Genomic DNA, 22,317 nt, shown 5'->3' with positions numbered 1-22,317 from the left:
AACCTACATTGGGCTAATGCACATCTGAACCCGCAGTGAGTTAATGCACATCCAAACCAGCATTCGGTTGTGCTTAAATCCAATCCCGTAGCAGATTGGTACCAAATTTACTTGCTCCCACATTGCCCCCTTTTTTTCCTTTTCCTACTCGTGCCTAACATGCGGTAAAGGGAAAAATTTAACTCATCTCATATTCTCTCTAGGATTTTAACCTTGTTATCTTGGACCATCAGGTATAGGTTTGTACTGGACTCTCTTAACAATAAGACAATAATAATAAATAACGTTGTAAAGGCTCATAAAAGTTTGATACACCTAAGGGAATTACAACTAGCAATGTTGTGTTGATAGCAAAAGCAAATTGCAGCTCCAGCAATTACACTTCACCCACTTTGACAAGACGCATCCTCTAACCCACCATGCACTTAAGGGACTCCCCAAAAGTAGCAGATTTTGATGGGCTAACAGTTCAACCTCCAAAGCCCTTACACCCGACATTGATTTAATGTTTCCCTTTCTCCCTTAGAATTACGTGCCCTCTTCTCCATTTACAAAAGAATATGTGTATATGATAGAAGCAATCGAAAGGAAAGCAAAAAGAAGGGAGAAAAGGAAGAGGAAAATAGGAAGGGAGGAGAGGAAAAATCTCACCACAGACATCGTTCTTCTTTGAAGTTAAACAATTTGTCACAGTTCCTAAACGTCCCGAGTGTTTGTGGTTTCCTTCGCCGCTGATAATCTTGTTGTCAAGGTATCAATTAGATAGGAAATAATCTATATATGTCTACTCGCACTAATTTCCCCTTAGTGCACTAATTTGTTTGTGATGAGCATGCATATATAATTATATTCATATGCTTGTATGCATGTACACGAAAGAAATAAATTATGTGTACGCACAGATACCTCAAGTAGACATAAGTGACATTTATATATGTGGGTATGTAAAAAGACTCGCATAATAAAATACTTATATATATATATAATAGTCGCCCGTCCCTTTAAGATCCCTGATCCAGAAAATAAAATAATAGTTCAGTAGAATAATTACACCAACTAGAGTCTAGTTGTCATAGGTAAACAATTAGATAAGATAGAAACAAAAGTTGACAAATTATTACCGAAAGAACTCACACCTAAGCAACATGAAAAACCTTTAGTCACATTCCAAGATTTAAAATCAAATCCCACTTTTAAGACGAAAGAAACAATGACAAAAATTGAGAAAATGTTAGAAGAATTAACCCCAGTCAAAAGAAAAGATAAAGAAAAAGTTGAAACAAGTGTTAAAGTCTTAGGGTCTTCCGAGTCACCCTTTGTTTTCCATAACTCCTCTGAGTCTGAGTCAATTGTCAGTATGGAAACAGAAACTAGTAATATTTCTAAAATTGAAAACATGTTTAAGAATCTTGAACTAGAAAGTAATCCACAAGTCCAAAGAATAACGAACAAAGTTAGCCCAACTAGTCATACAATGAATTGGTATCCTAAGCCCACACCTCCTGATATACAATTTGAAGAACGAAACACTCAAAGTCAGTTTTCAGTCTCTTCAGATAAGCTATATGAATGGAATATTGATGGTCTTTCTGAGCAAGAAATCCTTAATAAACTTCAACATATGTCCATGGTCGCCAATAGTTACATCACCAACCATAGTTTCAGACAGTCTGAAATCGTTCCCTTATTAGAAACTGGTTTCACCGGAACTCTTCGTTCTTGGTGGGACGAGCATTTAACCTATGAGTCTAAGCAACAAATAATTCATGCAGTCAAACTTAATGAAGACGGTCTTCCTATTTTCGATGAACAAATAGGTCGAGGCATTGAAGATGGAGTCAACACCCTACTATACACAATAGTTGAGCATTTCATTGGAACACCCAGTAACACTACTGCTAGAATTCATGATCAGCTTAGTAATTTAAGATGCCCTAAATTATCTGATTTTAGATGGTATAAAGATGTGTTTATTTACAGAGCCATGATTAGGGACGATAGTAATCAATCATTTTGGAAAGAGAAATTTGTTAATGGTCTTCCTAATTTATTCGCCCATAAAATCCGAACAACCCTTAGTAATGAGCAATGCCATATTGATTGGGATAGTCTAACATATGGAAATATAATTAGCACGATTAATCAAGTCGGTATGAGAATGTGTGTTGATATGAAAATTGGTAAACAAATTCAGTCTGAAAGAAATTCTGCTAAATATGAGTTAGGTAATTTCTGCGACCAGTATGGTCTAATGTCTACTCCCCCATCTAGAAAGAATAAGCCCAGTCATCACAACCGACAATTTAGTAAACGTCGTCATTATTCACACAGAAGACAGTCATTCCAACATAATAATGATGATAAAGAATTTTATAGTAAAAAGAGATTCTCCCCTAAGAAAAATTGAGAAAAGAGTCACGGAAAAGATAAGAAAAGCCACTTTAACAAAAATACCGACAAGAGAAAAGTAAAATGTTACAAATGTCAAAAGTTTGGTCACTATGCTAATAATTGCAAAGTTAAAGACACAATCAAACAATTGAAAATCACAGATGAGGATAAGGATAAACTGATTAAAGTCCTTGAGTTAAGAAATTCTGAGTCAAGTGAAAATGAAACAATGGTTAGTGACACTGAGTCTTTAGAATCTATCTCCTCAGATTCTCATTTAAGCTCACCCAGAAGTCAATTTGGTTGCCAAGATAATTGCTGTAAGTCTAAGTCGATTAGTTATCTTACTAAGCAAGAAAAACAAGAAGAATTATTAATTGATTTAATAAGTAAAGTTGAAAACCCATAGTTGAAATCTGAGTATTTAAAGAAATTAAGAAAGTCATTAGTCAAGAAGAACCGAGACAATCTACCTCCCAAAAGATAAGTCTAAACACAACCTTAGAAAAATTTAATATATAAAAAAAAGTCACTTTATAGGATTTACAACTAGAGGTAAAGTTAGTCAAAAAAGAAATCATTGAGTTAATCATATTGAGTAGGTGAATCAGGGGACTCAAACTTAGTATCTTCTTGTACTGGGGTTTTTCCATAAACAGGATGGGTAACTTGGGAAGTTTTCCGCAGTGATTCTAATTTTAAATCAATTAAAGCTTTCTCTAACTCTAGGTCTCGTTCTAGAGTAGAGGAAGAAGCAAGGATCTCAGTGTGATCTACTTTTTCCCATTTTTCATGGGTTAAAGTTTTTAACTCATTGGGCAAATGTCGGCTTCCTACAAAATCAAGATAATAAATTTCAACTTTAGCAGTGCGCATGTATTCTTTCCAATCATTAAAAATTATTTTGTCTTTTTACTCTATCAGGGATGACTGAATGGTAATAATCTCTTCTAACTTGATTCTCAGGGACATGAAGGTGACTATCTAATCTTTTCCAATCAATTACAATTTTTTTTTATTAAGTGTTCTTAGCTGATTACCTATGAAATCAGATTGAGTAGGTGAATCAGGGAACTCAGACTTAGTATCTTCCTGTACTGGGGTTTTTCCATAAAAAAAAAGAAGTCAAAAGCTGCAAAGTGAAAATTATGAGATAAAACAAGATTTAGTTAACCTATTAGAGAAAACTTCTACGTCTACACCAGTAAGTCCCACAAATTCTAATGAAGAACCCTCCAATCAGGACCCTGTCATCAATTTAATCAGACAAGTCAATTTTAGAAAATGGTACGCTAAGGTCACCATATTTGTTAAGAATTTTGAGTTAAATACAGTTGCCCTATTTGATTCAGGAGCCGACCTTAACTGCATCCAGGAAGGTCTAATCCCTACTAAATATTACAAAAAGTCAAAAGAGTTATTAAGCACAGCTTCAGGAAAGTCATTTCAATTGAATTATGAGATCCCTAAAGCCCATGTCTGTCAAAATAAAATCTGTTTTAAGACCTCATTTGTCTTAGTTAAGAACATTATTGATGAAGTCATCCTAGGTTTACCCTTTATAGCCCTTTTATATCCTTTCCAGGTAGAACAGATGGTGTCTTTTCCACCTGTTTAGGAGAAAAGGTTAAGTTTGAATTTCTGAGTAAACCAGAGTTACATAATTTAAAAGAATTACAGAAGAGTGCAGTCACTAAAACAGTCAGAGTCATTCAGAATAAGAATAAGCAACTAAGATTTCTCCAAGAAGAAGTTAAATCTAAAAGAATTGAGCAACAGCTTAGTCATGAGCCTTTACAGTCACAAATTCAATAGTTTGAAGAAAAACTAAAACAAAAAGTGTGTTCTGAGTTACCCAATGCCTTTTGGCATAGAAAATAACATGTAGTCAGTCTCTCTTATGTTAAGACCTTTAGTGAGAAAAATATCCCCACTAAAGCCAGACCAATTCAAATAAGCCAAGAATTAATGGAATTTTGTAAAACTGAGATTACTGAATTACTTGAGAAAGGAATAATCCGTAATAGTAAGTCACCTTGGTCTTGTCCTGTTTTCTATGTCCAGAAAAATGCTGAATTAGAACGCGGAGTCCCAAAATTAGTCATTAATTACAAGTCACTAAATACTGTCTTAGAATGGATTAGATATTCGATTCCTAATAAAAGAGATTTAATTAATATATTAGAAAAGTCAGTCATCTTTTCTAAGTTTGATATGAAGAGTGGTTTCTGGCAAATTCAAATTCATGAGTCTGATAGATATAAAACTGCTTTTGTTACCCCTTTCGGTCATTACGAATGGAATGTTATGCCCTTTGGTCTTAAGAATGCACCAAGTGAGTTTCAAAATATAATGAATGAGATTTTTAATCCATATAGTCACTTCTCCATTGTCTATATTGATGATGTGCTTATCTTTTCTTAGTCGATAGAGCAGCACTGGAAACATTTGTATAAGTTCTTACAGATAGTTAAACAAAATGAATTAGTTGTCTCTGCTAAGAAAATTAAGTTATTCCAAACTAATGTGAGATTTCTTGGGTTTAATATCTGCCAATCACAGATTAGCCCCATAGACCAAGTCATTCAATTTGCCGATAAGTTTCCTGATCAAATCCTAGCCAAAAGTCAACTTCAGAGATTTTTAGGATCTCTAAATTATGTTTCTTATTTCTATAAGAATTTGAGAAAACAATGTAAGCCTTTATTTGATCGTCTCCAAAATAATCCTCCTCCTTGGTCTTCTATTCATACTAATATAGTCAAACAAATCAAAACTCATATTAAGACACTTCCCTGTCTTGGTATCCCTTCTACTGATGCATTTAAAATAGTTGAAACTGATGCCTCTAACATTGGTTATGGAGGTATCCTCAAACAAAGAATCAATCCTAATCAATCTGAGCAAATCATTCGATTCCATTCTGGCACTTGGTCTCAGTCCCAAAATAATTACAATACTATTAAAAAAGAGATATTATCTATTGTATTATGCATTAATAAATTTCAATCTGATTTATTAAATCAAAAAATTTTAATCCGAGTTGATTGCAAATCTGCTAAGCATGTATTAGAAAAAGATGTTCAAAATATTGCATCCAAACAAATATTTGCACGTTCTTTGGGATTGACCAGGTGTAGGTAACTGTTGTAACTGGACTGTCGACTTTTATGGGGCTTGATTACCAAAATTAATTTTTACTGTGCCATCTAAATATTGTTGTATGTAGTCTAAATCATTTAGACTACACTGGATGAGGACTAGAGGAATCTCAGTGGTTAGGGCCCAATCAGCAGGAAGGGTAACATCTGACCATTTGATAGAGTGAGGAACTCTAACAGTAGCATTAGGCGTATGACTTTGGATTAACAAAGTTTGACTCTTCGGACTTTTGTTTAAGGCTTGAAAATTCATATTGGTGTCTGTGACTTTATAATAAATTCGACAGATTAGTGCCAAGGGTTGGCTTCCTGGCAAGACCTCATAACCTTCAGTTTTAATATTTAAAATGAGAGCTTTTAATATGTGTGGATCACTCAGGCTGATAGTGAAATCTAGGTAGCAATCAAAATGAATAAGGCTATTGGCAAGACTGGATTCAATAATTCTTAACGTACTGTCGTTGAAATTAGTAAATCTAGCATCACGCAAACAGAGAAGGATTGAAGCTTTTAATCCTAATATGGTTAATGGCTTGACAGCGACTTGGACTAAACCAATATGGAGGAAATTGTTTCCATCATTTTTATGTTTTCTTATTGACTCAAGATTAAGCAATTGACAGGTCTCATGATTTTTACTCAAGGCATAGACTTTTTCGACTGTTTTAACATGGGTGGTTGACTTAAAGCTGGATAATGACCATTTTTTCTTATAGATGTCCTAACTGGGGACTCTAGGTATATTCCAATCTTTATAATCTAAATTATTATTACTATTATCATACTCAACTTGTTCTTCATTAACTATCTATGGGATACAACTATTGGCTCTAGAGCTGCTAGAATTGCAAGAATTAGTTCTAAATAAGCAACTCATATTTCTCAAGGTTCTGGGGTTGGATTTCTAAAGAAGGAAGTGAATAGAAACTCCTAAGACTAACTCCATGGGATAACAGGATACCTAAAATTCTCTCGTCCTCCTACTAATGCCACTATCGCTCAGGCCTCCCTGGGACTTACTGTTTGGAACGGCACTTACAATTCGGACACCAAGAGAGAGAATGACAGGTAGATTGAAAGACCAGAAGTAGAAAGAGAAGAAACTGAAAACTTACAACTCAGAAAACCTAAATCAGCCACTTGGGTTGGATGAATTGCAGACTTAGACTAATTCTTCAACACTTACGGCTCTGATACCAGAAGGGGTCTAGAACCAGAGAGAGATAGAATAAAGCAGAAATATGTATAAGCACAGAGATTATAGAACAGACGCAATTTATGCATGAAGCAAATTAATGAATAGATGAAAATATATGCAAGCAAAATAGCATTACTCAAAATATTATTGATAACTTGATAACTTGCAGAATGCAAAATACTTACAAAATCTTTGTTTCACCACTTAGTTCTTCAGAGCATTGATACTGAAAGAACTTTGAAACTAAGAAAAGAAAGTGGACTAGTTTACATTCTATTGATAACTGAGGCCGAAGCCTTCTTAAATAAGCAAATAAAAGTGAGCTGGTAACATTGGATGCTTTGGAGAGTGACTTAGAAGCAGCGAAAGCATTTGCTTTTACTGAGTGCTGTAACTTTTACTTTGTCGGAGAATCTGACTAAAGGAGCACGGGCTATCAGACTGTTGAAGCACAGGTCCAAGATTCCAAATGCTTTATCTTCTTTGGGGCTCATGATTTGGGCAACTTTAATCATCTCCGAGGTCAAGAGGACTAAAATCATAGGGATCTTGACCATGGATTTGATCATCAAGGGGATAATCACTTCACCGCATTTTGGGGGCTGAAGTCTTTTGACTGGATAATTTTGGTTGGCTAGTAGATGACTGCGACTTGGGAGTGGCATCGCTATCATCGTCTTCATTCATCTGTGTGGCTTGTAACATTAGTTGACGAGCAATTTCCTGCAACTCATACTTAGATTTTCCCTCGATTGCGAGAGAAGAATGTGAAGTAGCAGAGGATGACTTTTTCTCAGGCTGTGGATTCCTGACTAGAGGAAAATCAGCATAAACATAATCTACAATACGTTCAAGTTTAAATTTATCCCACTATTTGATTGAAAATTGACGGGATAGGACTCTGGTTTCCCAATTAACCTGGTAAGACCATTTGAGGATCCAAGGGACTTTATACTTGGCGACAAAATGGAGAAGATTTGGGAAGAACAACTCAGATTCTTTAAACTTATTTTTATTAGTAAAATAATTGACTAAGTCTTGCATTGGAGGAGGAAATAGATCAATGAGTGGACCATGTTTTTCCCACCAATGATTGAACCAGTAGGGGAAAAGACTCTTGAATTTGCTGTCAAAGTTTAGGAACCATGAATGACTAAAATCAACTGTTTGGTGAAGCAAGATAGAATACCATACTTCGATATAATCATAGTAACTATATTGAAGTTCTGATTGAAGAACTTTGATGGGGACTAAAGAACTTATATATATATATATATATATATGAAATTTATCTCATTTAAAATATATGCCATATATAAAGTAAATATGTACTGTAATTTGTTCACACATTATGAAGCAAACAACTAATATGAAATGTACGTGTTGTATACTTATGTATGGATAATGTTCACTTAAGCCATATACATGCAACTTGTGCATTCTTTTAATATGCATATAAATATGTATATGTGCATGACCATACTTAATTAATTCACATATACATATAGGTAATATATAGTGACAATACACTAATGCTCAATGTGCATACTTGATACTTGTGCACTGTAGTTGGTTTTGATTTGTTTAAACATAGGGTTTAGGCTCTTTGGTTGTTTTGTGGTTACTAGGCTTGTACTATTTACTGGTCCATGCAAATAACCAACTTGTTTTTCTCTAAAAAAATATTCCTTTTGATCACACTTCTTTTAGGCTATGTTTGATTTTGACTATCTCAAATATGACGTTGCATGAGACTTACCTTATTTGAGCATTTCCATTTCGGGGTTGTGTTTCTACTAAACCGGGTTTCCTCAAGTCTCACTTATTCGGTTTGGGTTGTGTCGATCTCCGAACCTAACTCACATTGAGCTGATCTTGCTGTACGCATCCCTTTCTCAAGTTGTCTCTCTCATGCAAGTTTTGTTTCATCCGTGTTCTTTCTTGTTACTTCAATACCAAGACTTAATCTTTGGTCAAAGTCAAAGGGGGGGATATCCCTGGAGGTCTTAGATAAATAAGATGATAGAGAAATTTCATATCTCTAACAATGTTAATATTGATCGGTTACCTAAGGAAGCAGACATGTACACATGGGTTGGAATCTCATAATGAGCCTTTATGCTCTCACCATCTCACTTAGAGTTCATTAGGTTTCTACTTCATCCCTTATTTCAACTTGTGTTGAATTTTTTGAACCTCCACCCTATGCAGTTAAATCCGAAATCGTATTTATTGATTAGTGGTATGTTGGCAGTTGGCATCAAATTAGGGGGGTGTCACTAGGCTTTGTAGATTTCTTTTACCACCATTATGTTAGCACGGTTAGGTGTGAGACTGAGTATTTCTACCTAACCCCTCAGCCTACCCGTAAGTTCTTTGGCTACAAACCATCTTCCGCGAAGGATTGGAAGACCCAAACCTTAATGATTATCGGGAATTAGGCAGCCCTTGAGGTGTTTTGTACCTCTATTCCTTCATCATTCGGGCTCGAACCTAGTATTCCTTATTATGACTACTCTTCTAATACTGACTTTGATATGATTTTGCAAAGGAAGCTTATTAAGTGGTTACTTCATTTTGTAGTGCACAACCTAACCTGATCGGAGATTGTCCTTGCTCAAGCACAGATCTAGGGGTTAAACTATCACTTGGTAGGTCAAGTTTGGGATGTTCAGTATTTTCTCAATCCCAAAATACTTCTGCAGATCTTTCACAATCAGGACACCATATGATTTGTAACTCCTGGGTGATGTTGTGATCAGTATGTTTCCGACTGATTGGTCCCAGAGGATTGGTAACCTCAGGGTAGTGGTAAGTTCAGCATAGATCCGACTGATAAGTTCAACCTAGCTGGGTTCACAACAAATTTAAGCCAAGTGCACGAATTAAAATTTAAATGGAAAGTGCTGATTTTATTTAATAAATATATGTGAAATAATGGATAAGTAAATGAATTTAAACATAATATTTCTTCAAATGAATTGCATTCCAAGGGCATGGCATATATTGACCAGTCTGAACCCGTTTCAGCTTATCGGCATCATTTTTGTATACCTATGTGACCTCGAACGGTTTTTCCCATGAGCAACCAAGCTTGCCTGTATTAAGATCTTTGGTGTTTTCCATTACTCTCTCGATGACCTATTCACTAACTTTGAACTTTCTTAGGTAGATTCGTTTATTAAAGTAATTAACAACCTGGTTCTGATAAGCGGATCCACCCAATTACTTTACATATTGTAATCTATATAGATTGCGATGCGACCTCTCGATGTTCCTCAATCAAATATAGGTTACGAGCAACCTGTTAATCGTTATCTTTTCCATCCATCACCACCACCATTCGGGTTGTAGGACTATAGGCCAAAGAAAAAGGACTTTCCCTAATTGGCTTTCGCCTGGTGGTTCGGTATGCCCACAACACGTTTGGTAGCTCTTTAAATCATTTTCCCTTGCGTTGCTCAAGTTTCTTCTTCATGCAATCAAAAATTGTTCAATTTGTCTTTTTTGCTTGGCCATTTCCTTGGGGATAGCTGCGAGATAAGAATTGTTGAGTGATCCCTATCTCTATGCCATATTTCATGAACTTTCAATTGTGGAATTGAGTCCTGTTGTCTAAAACAATGGCTCTGGGTATCCCAAACTTGCATATGATGTTGCGCCAAATGAACTTTATCACATTAGTCAGGTTATAGTTACATATGCTTTGGCCTTCACCCACTTGGTGAAATAGTCTGTGGCAAAAAGAGCATATTTCTTCCCCCCATGCGCAATTGGTAATGGTCCTATCCATTCCCCACCGGGCAAATGGCCATGGTCCCATGATCGGGCTGAGTTATTCTGCTAGCCGCTTAATCGTAGGCGCATGTTTTTGGCACTTATCACATTTCCGCACAAATTGCTCGACCTCTCTAGCCATGTTAGGCCAGAAGTAGCCTTGCGTTATAGCCTTGTGTGCCAAGCTTTTCCCCTATAGTGATTGCTACAGGTCCTCTCATGTAGTTCTTTCAGAGTCCACTCTACATTGAATAAGCTTAGGCAGCGTATATAAGGACCTAAAAATGACTTCCTAAATATGACATTTTCTATGATTGCATACTTGGCACTCTTTATCCTGAGTTTTCTTGCTTCAATTGGATCTCGGGGTTGCGTTCCTACCATTAGGTAGCTTACTATTGGTGTCATCCACGTTTCACTCAAGTCCAGTTGCATAACTTTGGATTCGTCAGCTTCCATACTGGGGCTTTCTAAGCACTCTATTGATACGACCCTTATAGAATCTTCTCCTGAAGCTGAGGCTGATGTCGCACATGCCAACCAATATGCCCATTCATTTTGCTCTATTGAAATTTGCCTTAACTTGAATTTCTCAAATTGCTTAAACAAATGCCTTGACAATTGTTGATATGCCTCCATCTTTTCATCTTTGGCTGTATATTCCTCATTTGCTTGATTGACTATAAGTTGGGAGTCACTATACAGCTTCAATTTTTTTATTTTTAGTAGTCTGGTAATCTTCAATTCCAACACCAAGGCTTCATATTCAGCAACATTATTTGAGGCGAGGAAGTCCAGCTAGATGGAGTATTCTAACTCAATCTCTTCCGGCGATAAAAGGAAATCCCAACCTTGGCTCTCGCCCGGTTGGATGAGTCGTCTGCATATAATTCCCACAGCGTTTCCTGACAAACCCTGCTTCTTCTCCATCACTCGATTTCTCCTACATTCCCTTTTTGGGATCACGTTCGACAAGAAAATTAGCAATTACCTATCCCTATTGAGATGTTCGAGGTTGGTACCTGATGTCAAATGCTACTAGCTTGATAGCTCATTTTGTGACTCTTCCCGACAGATCTAGATTGGACAAGATTGCTTTAATAGGTTGGTTTGTGAGCATTGTAATGGTATGAGTCTCAAAATATTGTTGAAGCTTCTTCTTGGCTATTACCAAGGCCAAGACTAGGTTTTTTTATGTAGGGGTGTATCTCTTTTTAGCATCAATTAGGCTTTTACTGACATAGAAAATAGGCTGTTGGAGGTAGTTCTCCTCTTGGAATAATGTTGCATCTTTGTTCCCAGCGTCACTCCTTCGCGGAATGCCAATGACGCAATATGAGAATCATAAGTCTCTAAAGTAGACATTTCCTTTGTGAATCACTTCAGATAATCCTTTAGACTTTCGCCTAACTTTTGCTTTGTGCTGAACAATGTTGTAATTTCATTCTTTCTCATTTGATTGCACAAGTATTAAGATATGAAAGCATCACAAAGCTCAGTGAAGCTGCTGATGGACTTTGGCATCAGCTGCCTGAACCACGTCAAGGCTAACCCTGATAGGCTAGACGGAAATAGTTTACACAACAACCTTTCGTCTTTTCTTTGAGGACCATCTGCTATTGAAAGTGGTAAATATGCTCAATGGGATTGGTTATATCTTTGAATAACTTAAATTTGGGCTGAGCAAACTTTGCGGGCTTCTTAGTATTCAGAATATCATTGGTGAAGGACGATGTGCAGATCCCCTGTGCAGCTTCAACGGCCAATTTGGCACGTGTTTGCAGTTTTTACCCCATCACAATCTTCTCGATTTGTCTTCATAGCTAGCTCTCTTTGGACTTTTTTAATTCCCTTCTTTGGTCGTGGTTGTCCTCATAGTCATAGTGCTGATCATCGGAGTGAATACTTCTCGTGGAACTTTCATCAGATAATTTTGTCCTCTCTTTCCTTTTGATTCCCTTAGGGCCTTCCGGATGCGACATGTAGTTGCCCTTGAACTTCTCTAAAGCTTTGGTCTCCATCTTCTTCGTTTCACGCAACTCCTTCAGTGCCCTCTTAAGCTGGATGGCTGCGAGACTGGGTTCTCCTTCCTGAAAGTTTGATATGACATTTGCGGATCAGGGGGTTAGATTAGGCTAGAGCGTCTTTTGCGGATTCAACTATTGATTGATTTTGTGAGAGTTCCCATAGACATCGCCAACTATTAGAGCATAAATTATTACAATAGGAATATCTTCCACATGTTCTCGGCTTTACTTCCGCACGGAGGATAAGTAAATCTCTAAGCGACGCTCCTTTGAAATTAAATGAGAGAGGGTGGGGTACCTACAAAAGGTACTCCGACGCTTAAGTCAATTTTTGTATGTATTTGAGTGCACGAGTTAACTTGAAATCACATACCTTCATTTGGCTATGAAACTTCACCTTTATACCTAGTGATAGCCTTGGGATACAAACTCCACTTTGCACGTCCTATGCCCACTTTCGTCATTTTCAAGTCATTGAGAGATACAGGATCAACCATTAACCATGTTTGTTTTGTCCCGCAATTCATGTGGATATGGGAGTATGAATGCTTGAATATACCCAGGGGCGGAGCTACAGCCAGGCCTGCCATGGCCCTGGCCCCCCCCACTTAATTATTAATCTCTTGTAATATATTATAAAATATATGATATAGCAATACAATTACTGCAATTAGATTAGTGATGGCCCTCTCAGTTGAAGATGAAAAACCTAGTGGAAGTAATTTTGAAATTTTGGCCCCTCCATACTAAGAATCCTAGCTCCGCCACTGAATATACCTATAAATCCAGGTCAGGTTGTTCGTGTATGAGCCCATATGGGGTGGTGCACACGTGAACCCACGTTGAGTGACGCACATCCAAACCCATGTTGGGTGGTGCACATCAAAATTCGGATTGGGTTAATGCACATTCGAACCCGCATTGGGTTAATGCACATTCGAACCCGCATTGGGTTAATGCACATCCAAACCCGCATTGAGTTACGCCTAAATCCAATCCTATAACGAATCGGGTTGCGCCTAAATCTAATCCCATAACGGATCGGTACCAAATTTATTTTCTCCCACATTATTTGATGATCATATCACTACAAGAAACTGAAGACAAAGGTCTCTCTCATATATGAATGATTCAATAAATTGAAGACAAAGGTCTCTCTCATATATGAATGATTGAAGGAATAGTTGTTGCATTTAAGTGGACAATAAGTTGGAAAATGAGTATAAGTTGAAGCTAATTCCAATAATTACAAATTTGGGTCCACGGAGGATAAGTATTTTTAATTCCTCATGCAACTTTCTTTGTTTGGCAACGCATGCACACTAAACCTTGAACTTCTTATGTGTCAAACAATCCAGAATCTTTTACTTCAATGGAATCATTCGCTAAAAAAAGAAAAAAATATATAAAAATATTGTAACACCAAGTTGTATAAAACATTAACACATAAATATTCATTAATGTTTCATTGAATTCAAGGCTTTCTTTTTCTTGTATGTACATATTTGAAGATACTAACAAGTCGTCGTCTTGCAAATTGCAAACAAAGCTTGTTTCCATAAGAAAGAACAAAACACGTAACACACAGATAGATAAAAACAAGTGTCAGGCTGGCTGGAAGGAGCACCACCCGCATCCCAGTGAGTTAATCTAATTTTATAAATAAATAAAAAAAGGATTAGGTAGAGCTAACACCTATTATATGTCTTAATCAAAGTATCCAATTCTCTCCCCTTTTTCTTTTTCTTTTTTTCTTTTTTCCTTTCCTCTTATTCGTAGACCGACACAACTTCATCAACACAAAACGACATATGCATATTTGTCACTCCACTTATTATTTGGATGACTCATATTTTCGACCGACATAGACTCAGAGGCATTCTGGTTAACAAATTTTTTTAGCAATTATTTGAAACAATCCTACAAAAGATTACTTGAGGTGGGGTCTTTTGTCTTTTTCATTCAGAAAATAACAAAAGTTGAACTCTCACTTGAAAAGGATCACTCATTGTCGGTGGTGGGGTGCCCCTTACTACTGACCCGAAGGCATAGGGGGCCTCACATACTAAATAGGGATAAAGAGATTAGACTCTTGCCCACTTAATTTAGGTTTCGTCACAAAACAATCACTTTAATGCTCGGCATGTGTTCACGCTACAAGATTTCATGAAAAGGATTTTAATTTAACATAACAATGGATTTGTTTTTTTTGGTATGATAAACATAATACTATTTTTCCTCGTAACTTTGATGATGATGATGATGAACAATTTTACGTGAACAAGAACATCTCGTGATTTCATCATGAGCTCAAATAAATACAAGCCTGGCCATCACGAACCGCAAGTGCCTATGGAGCGTAAGTTTTGAGATACTAGTCGCAAGTTTGCCATAATAAACGTGGTCAACATCGAGGTTCTCGCAAATGAATCAGAGCCCAAGTTGACTTGAGGCCAAACAAAACAAGTGGCAGTAGAAAGTTTGAAACTTTGAGAAAGATAAACCAGTTTGCAGCTTAAAATATTGGTTTGCGTAGCGCAGGATCAGGATGGGCTGGCTTGCATTGTCCCTTTCTACTTTGAACTTGACTGACGCTCACTTGCACTGTCTCCTGCTTCAGCTTGCTTCACTTAAAATTCTGAAATTTCAGTCTTTTCAGATCCTTCATTCTCTGCACAATAATTGGTTCTCTTCCTTTTTGTTGAAATTTGAGTGCTTTTGCTTTCATCACCCACAAGAATTTTTCTCTCTTGCTTTCTCGGTAAAATCTTTTCTTGTTATCTTTGTACACCAAACCCAAGATCTTGATGCTCCATACCTGCTACCTTCTTATTCTATTCATTTCTTAAAGCATTTGCTGTTCTAAACAAAACCCAGAACTTAAATTCTGCTTTTTCTATCAACTTTATATAGATAGAATTGTGGTTGCAGTTCTGCGTTCTCTGTTTTTGAAGTTCTTAATCTCATTTGTATGACTCGAACCTTTCTCTCATGTGCATTTAGCTTTCTGAATAATGAAGAATTTCTTGGTTTCTTTCTGTTCGTTGTTTCTCATTCTAGCCATTTTCACTCCAATTTCGATTGGGCAGTTAACTCCAAGTGAGAGCCGAATTCTTTTCCAATTTCAGAAGCTTCTTGAATACCCTGGAGCTCTTCAAGTATGGACAAATTGGACCAACTTCTGTTACCTCCCTCCCACACCTTCTCTCAAGGTTGTCTGTACAAATAATCGTCTAACCGAATTAACTGTCATTGGAAACAAAAGCTCCCCTTCTCACAGCCCAAAACCAGTTTCAGGGAGTTTTGTGATTTCTCAGCAGACCCTGTCCAAAAGCTTTTCCATTGATTCTTTCTTCACACTTCTCACAAAGCTTTCCAACTTGAAAGTGCTTTCCTTGGTGTCACTGGGTTTGTGGGGTCCATTGCCAGCCAAGATCAACAGGTTCTGGTCACTCGAGGAGCTCAACATTAGCTCAAATTTCATTTATGGGCAGATTCCTGCATCCCTCAGTTCAATGAAGAATCTTAGAAGCATAGTTTTGGCTGACAATTTGTTCAATGGGAGTGTGCCAGATCTTAAAAGCTTAGCTGCTCTTGAAGAAATCAATTTGGGTAACAACCACCTAGGACCTGGATTTCCTTCATTGGGAAATAGTCTTGTAAGTATCATTCTGAGAAACAATTCCATGAGATCTGAGATTCCTCCAACATTGAGGAACTTTGATCTGCTTCAGAAATTAGACATCTCTTCCAACAAATTGGTGGGGCCAATCCCTGCTTTCGTGTTCTCTCTGCCTTCAATTCAGTACCTCATTCTGGCTCAAAACCAACTAAGTGGTGCTCTCTCAAACAATGCAACCTGCAATGGGAAGCTCCAAGTTGTTGATATTTCTCAAAACCTTTTGATAGGGAAACTACCATCTTGCATTGGATCAAAGTCTTTGAACAGAACTGTTCTTGATTCATGGAACTGTTTGTCTGGTGGGAAGTCAAAGTATCAGCATCCATATTCATTTTGCCACAAGGAAGCACTGGCTGTTAAGCCTCCAGCTAAAACTCAAGAGCAGGAGTCAAAAATAAAGCTAGGCCTTTTACTTGGTGTCATTGGTGGTGTTGTGTGTGCTGCTGCAGTCATTGGGTTGCTGATTTTGGTCATTATCAAAAGGGCAGGGCAGAACAGAGAAGATAAATTTGACAGATCCATAGTTGAGAAAATTTCTGTTCGAAGCTCCCCAAAGCCGAACATCAATGCAAGTAAGGCCGTCTTTCTTTGTTTCCTTAATTCCTTTGAAAGTCTCTGACATTAATGACTGAAAAAAAAAACACAAAACAAAGATGCATGCTTTATGGTTTTTAGTTCATGAAGCATTGAAGCTGATTAATATTGATTTGGATTTTCCAGGGCGTGTGCCCCAGATGATGAGGTTACCAACACTTGGGCTCCCACCATATCGTGTCTTTACATTGGAAGAAATTGATGATGCAACAGACAATTTCGATGCCGCAAATTTGATGGGAGAAGGATCTCAGGGACAGGTAGTAACATTGAATTTTTGCTGTTTGCTGGCTTTGAATGCATTATTTGATGGAGCCAACATTATTGTTCATCAACTTGATGGCATTATTTCTGTGCAATATTTACATTACAGGTCTACAAAGGCTGGCTCAGAGATGGTTTACTGGTACAAGTGAAATGTGTGAAATTAAAGCAGAAGCAGTTGCCCCAAAACTTGAACCAGAGCATGGAAGCCTTGTCAAAGCTGAGGCATAGGCATTTGGTCAGCCTTCTTGGACACTGCACTGTCACTTATCAGGACCATCCAACTACAGCTAGCACTGTATTTATTGTTCTTGAGAACATCTCAAATGGCTCTTTGGTGGACCATCTCACTGGTAAAGCTCAAACTAAAAGCAATTATCAGATCATCAATAAAAGGGTTAATTAAAATACTCAAACCAATTCTAATACACTTTGGTTTGGCAGATTGGAGAAAGAAGGAGTGGCTGAAATGGCCACAGAGAATGGCTGTTACCATTGGCATTGCAAGGGGGGTCCAGTTCTTGCACACAGGGGTTGCACCTGGCATCTTTGGAAATAATTTGAAGATAGAGAACATATTGTTGGATGAGAGTGTTTCTGCTAAAATCAGTAACTATAATCTTCCATTGCCGTTTCAGGTGAGAATATGTTACAGTATATATATGCTTGTCTTGTCAAATTTGAAAGGAAACTTTTGTAGCAGCTAACGATTGCATTTTCTAATTTCCAGATTGGTTCAGAGAGCCCTCTTAAAGGACAGGGTATTAGCAGCAGTAAACCTCTTCTAAACAGGTATTACTTTTCTCTTCTTGTTCCTCTCCTTTTCTACTGCAGCATCCAAATTTATCTTATACGAGCCGTAAATACACAGTGCCGAAGCTGAGAAGGAAGATATTAATCAGCTGGGGATTATTCTACTTCAAGTTCTTACTGGTAGATTGATCAAATCAGCTAGTGAATTGGATGAGCTAAAGATTCAGGTAAACAATATAGAAAAACTAAAAACAAAAGAACTCCATGTCATTGTTTTTGCTCTTTTGGGTTCTTGCAACACCTAATTCAATGGCTTTCTTTGCATCTTTCAATGAACAGTTAGAAAAAGGCTTAATAGAAGGACCTTCAAAACTAAGAGGGCTCATGGATTCGTCGATACAGGGAAGTTTTGCGTATCAGTCATTGAAGACCGCCGTCGAAATCACCGTCAATTGTCTGAGCAGAGATCCAAGCAAGCGTCCTTCCATAGATAATGTTCTCTGGAACTTGCAGTATTCAATTCAAGTTCAAGAGGGATGGACCAGCAGCGGCAACCTTAGCGCTCAGATGTAGTAGCAACACAACACGTTTTCATTATAAGTGCATTCAACTCTGTTCCTTGTTAGGCACGGTGTCTATATGAATAAAATGTAAATACAGCTCGTGTTTACTGTTTTACCTTAAAACAATTTTTAGCACGTCTCAAGTTTTCACCCTTCTTTGGTCCAATGAATTCTTAGTAACTTTTTCATCAACACAAAATTATTCATTTTACAATCCAGCTAGAGTGCTTTTCATGTTCAAACAGTGACAAATCAAACATGCCATATGCATCTTAGCCGTCAACTTTAAAACTCAAATACATGATTATATTTTGGTTCAAGTTTCCAGAGCGAGTAATAATCATGTTTTTGCTCAGCCCCATGAAAAAATCTTGCATACAATCGAAACCAACCTCCGCATGACCAGATACTGTGAGGGCAATTGTACACAACAGTTGCATACAACAATTTCTCCAACCACAGGCTCGAATAGGTTAAAGCAAAATTAAATGCAGCAGGTGAAAGAAAACTCCAAGGCAGGTGGTCCAACATATAGATATACGAGGCCTAGTGCCATTGAATTAAAGCCCGAGCAAACATTTCACAAGACCAGAAGTCAAGTTCTTCACAACACAATGGTTTTCAAGTTTCAAAGTTATTTAAACAGGATGTTCAACTGATTTTCCAAAGATCTCCATCAGGAGTAAGCTAATCAGCAGTCCAACTCTGCTCAACAATCTCACGGACTCTCCTATTGTATTCACGCTTGTTCTCGCTAAACATCCGTGCAGCTTCTGAATTTGCTGGAGAGTTTGGGTTTGGATCACAGAGCAATGACTGCAATAAGAAAATATTATGACTTAACATCTCAAACAACGGACACTAAAAAAAGTAAACTTCCTCCATAATCTTATATTTGATTTATTTACATTGATCAAATGTCATTTATCCACAAGCATGCATGCACACGTGTGTGTGTGTGTGTGTGTGTGTGTGAGAGAGAGAGAGAGAGAGAGAGAGAGTAGCTACAAAGTTTTGTGTTAAAACAATATCCATGCATATACATATGCCATACAATGGAAAATGGAAGTGGTTAGATGGTTACTAAGTCTATGCAATATGAAGTGGTAACCAAGAGTAATCTTTTGGCCAGGCCTCAACCATGAGTTAAGAGAGGCGAAATAAGAAACTCTTGATTATCTACAAGCTTTTAGGATTCTCTCTTTGGAATGAGAGATGCAGCAGATAGGGATATGCATGCAAACTTTGTGAAAAGAAGTAATTGACATAATTAGGCCTGAAGGTGCAGTTGAATGCATTGGTAAGATGGTTGATAGAAAACAGATAACACGGAATATTTTCTGAGGAGGAATAGAAATTAGTACAATCAATGATGCCTTGCTCCAGTAGTGCTCAAATAGAAGCTACAGAGTTACTTATAAATTGGAATGACAAGATGGGACAATCAGAATTTCAAAGACCACAATTGTGACTCAAAGATAATGAAATATGATTTCATACATGGTGTCAGTGGCGGATCTAGTAAGGAGCCAGTGAAGGCACTAGCCCCCACTCAGCCTTGTTGTACACCTAAGAAAGTGTCAAGTTCTCATGATATTTTTTGTTGAATGGGGGCAAACTGTTTGATAAAATGCCTCAAAAAAGGCTAAGGCAGTACAAGGGGGCGAAGGAATGGCTAAGACTTGAGCTGCATTAGGTAAGAGTTTACAGGTTGTTGATAGGCTCCATTAGCCACTTCATGCTAAGCCAGATTTTAGAAATTCTAGCCCCTAAGAAGGAAAATTACTGGATCCGCCAGTGCATGGTGTCTTAACCAATTACAAGCTTATCCCATGACACACTTAACAAGAGAGTCATGATTAATTAAAGCACTCAAAATCATCAAGCAACGAATAGAATATAACCAAATACCTGGATGGAGGTAAGTATAGCTGCTACATCATAGATAGGACTCCACTGATTCTGTAGGATGTCCAAGCAAATGCTTCCATCCGCATAAACTGAAAAGGGACACACACAAAAAAGGCAGAACTTAAAACTTGAAACATCTGAAATATTTCCAAGTAACTGCATTCCAGTTAATTTCTTAAAATATATTAACAAATATAAACATTAAATGACACAACCAAAGCAACAAGCTATAAAGGCTAGCAACAAGTTGTGAAAGTGAAGCTGATTTGTGATTCAATACTCAATTAACAAATGCTTGGGAGCTTAAAAACAAATACCAAATATTTCCCTTGCTCAGCTCCTTTTTCACCCATTAGAAGCTAGTTTGGCTAAGTAAATGGATGTAAAATGATTCAATACTCAATGAACATACACGTGTTTCTGTTTCTATGTGCACACATATGTACCAATACATGTACAAACGTAATATGTGCATACATGTGTGTGTGCAGTTTCTGTTTCGAACTTACTATTTGGATGAAACATCCGAGAAACAAAACGAACTGTTGGTGGCTTATTTGGATAATCCTCTGTGAATTGAAGTGTCAACTTAAACGTACCTGGAAAACACAAAAATATCATACAAGATATAGCTTAAAATTTAGAAGTGAAAGAAGAAAATTTCAATTGCAATATGATATGAGGTTCTTCTCAGTTTTTACCTCCATCCCATGGGGTGTCATCAGGACTGCAATTCAAACAATGTACATAAATAAAATTGTACGAGATTTCAAGAAAAAACCATCAAAATGAAGAAAAACTGAGATAGGCAACAAAGTATAATCTCCTTCCGAGACATACCCAAATATAACAGCATTCCAAAGCATAATATTATTGTTTTGAGGAGCACCACTTATACCGGCAGGGGGGTCCTGTTGCAACCTCTTGAAATCCCTCATCAGTCTCTTCCTCGCAGGAGTCGACATCCTCACCGCCTATATATTAGGCCAACCAAAAAATAATACTTAGTGATAGTCAAATACATTTGTGCACAGACGAAAACATGCAGGCACCGTTGAAAGAAAAATGAAATTGATAACTTTCATCAACACAGAGGTCCAGGAAGTACCACTACCAACAAAGCAGCATGTATAGGCATCCAAGCAACATAATTGAGATTTAACTAAAGATTAAACCTATAAATGAACAAAGATTCACATACTTGATTCTGAAAAGCTGGTGTAACCTCTACAATCTAAACCGATATTAGAGCAAAAATAACTGCACTTATGGACCTCAAAGCCCAAATCGTGCCATTTCCAAGATACCTTGAACACATGCACTGAACCTAACTAAACCATTCAATTAACTCATTAAAAAAACATATTCTATGGTAGACTGAATTCGAGAGTAACTGGATCCAAAAGTTACAGTATTAGACCCCAAAACTATAGTCAAACTGGTTGCTACCGTACAAGTTCGAGCTATAAAAAAAAAAAACGAAAAAAACACAAGTTCATATCAAAACCCGAGATCCATATCCTAATATGCGAATCGCAAGAAGCTAATATGATGTACAATTTGAAAAAACAAAACAAAACAAAAGTTAGGGTTCATTTTCTTGTAATGCAATTAAGAAGCTAGATCTTCTTCGAAATCAGTTTCCATACAGACCACAAATCGGAGCACAATTCAATTAAGATATGCGTAATATAATACAGGGAAAAATTAAGCTAAAAATGAAAAACACCTGTTGGCTGACGGCGAGAGAATTTGGCAGCTCAGGAATTGCCGCGAAACAAACAGATAGATATATAAAGATAGAGAAACGGTGTCAGAGATGGATTTTCACGGTGACGGGCGATCAAGAAAGAAGGAGAGAAAGGGAGAGGGGTAGAGAGAGATGGAGAGATTATTTTTAGGTTAAAAGTTATTTAAGTTGGAATGATTTTGATTTATATTTAGGCACAGGGAAACAAAATTGCTATTGGAAGTCTCCCCGGTCAGCGCTCTTTCT

At 37.2% G+C, this 22,317-nt stretch overlaps 2 protein-coding genes across 2 annotated transcripts; one reads left to right on the top strand and one right to left on the bottom strand.

The window, feature by feature from the left end:
• Positions 14,966-18,580, top strand: LOC18790092 (probable LRR receptor-like serine/threonine-protein kinase At1g14390). Its single transcript, XM_007225155.2, has 7 exons — positions 14,966-16,808; positions 16,957-17,090; positions 17,204-17,447; positions 17,539-17,732; positions 17,825-17,886; positions 17,966-18,074; positions 18,187-18,580. The coding sequence occupies exons 1-7, from the start codon at positions 15,569-15,571 to the stop codon at positions 18,418-18,420; spliced, it is 2,217 nt and encodes a 738-aa protein (XP_007225217.1). The 5' UTR covers positions 14,966-15,568; the 3' UTR covers positions 18,421-18,580.
• Positions 18,772-22,317, bottom strand: LOC18791234 (ubiquitin-conjugating enzyme E2 2). Its single transcript, XM_007223606.2, has 6 exons — positions 22,051-22,317; positions 21,162-21,295; positions 21,023-21,048; positions 20,831-20,920; positions 20,322-20,410; positions 18,772-19,226 (listed from the first exon to the last, which is right to left on the bottom strand). Exons 2-6 carry the CDS (start codon positions 21,284-21,286, stop codon positions 19,098-19,100), a joined length of 459 nt encoding a protein of 152 aa, XP_007223668.1. The 5' UTR covers positions 21,287-21,295; positions 22,051-22,317; the 3' UTR covers positions 18,772-19,097.

This window comes from Prunus persica, chromosome G1, assembly GCF_000346465.2.
Source record: "Prunus persica cultivar Lovell chromosome G1, Prunus_persica_NCBIv2, whole genome shotgun sequence".
Classification (NCBI taxonomy): domain Eukaryota; kingdom Viridiplantae; phylum Streptophyta; class Magnoliopsida; order Rosales; family Rosaceae; genus Prunus; species Prunus persica.
Note: the sequence above shows the minus strand (reverse complement) of the source record. Positions and strands in the feature narration are given on the sequence as shown.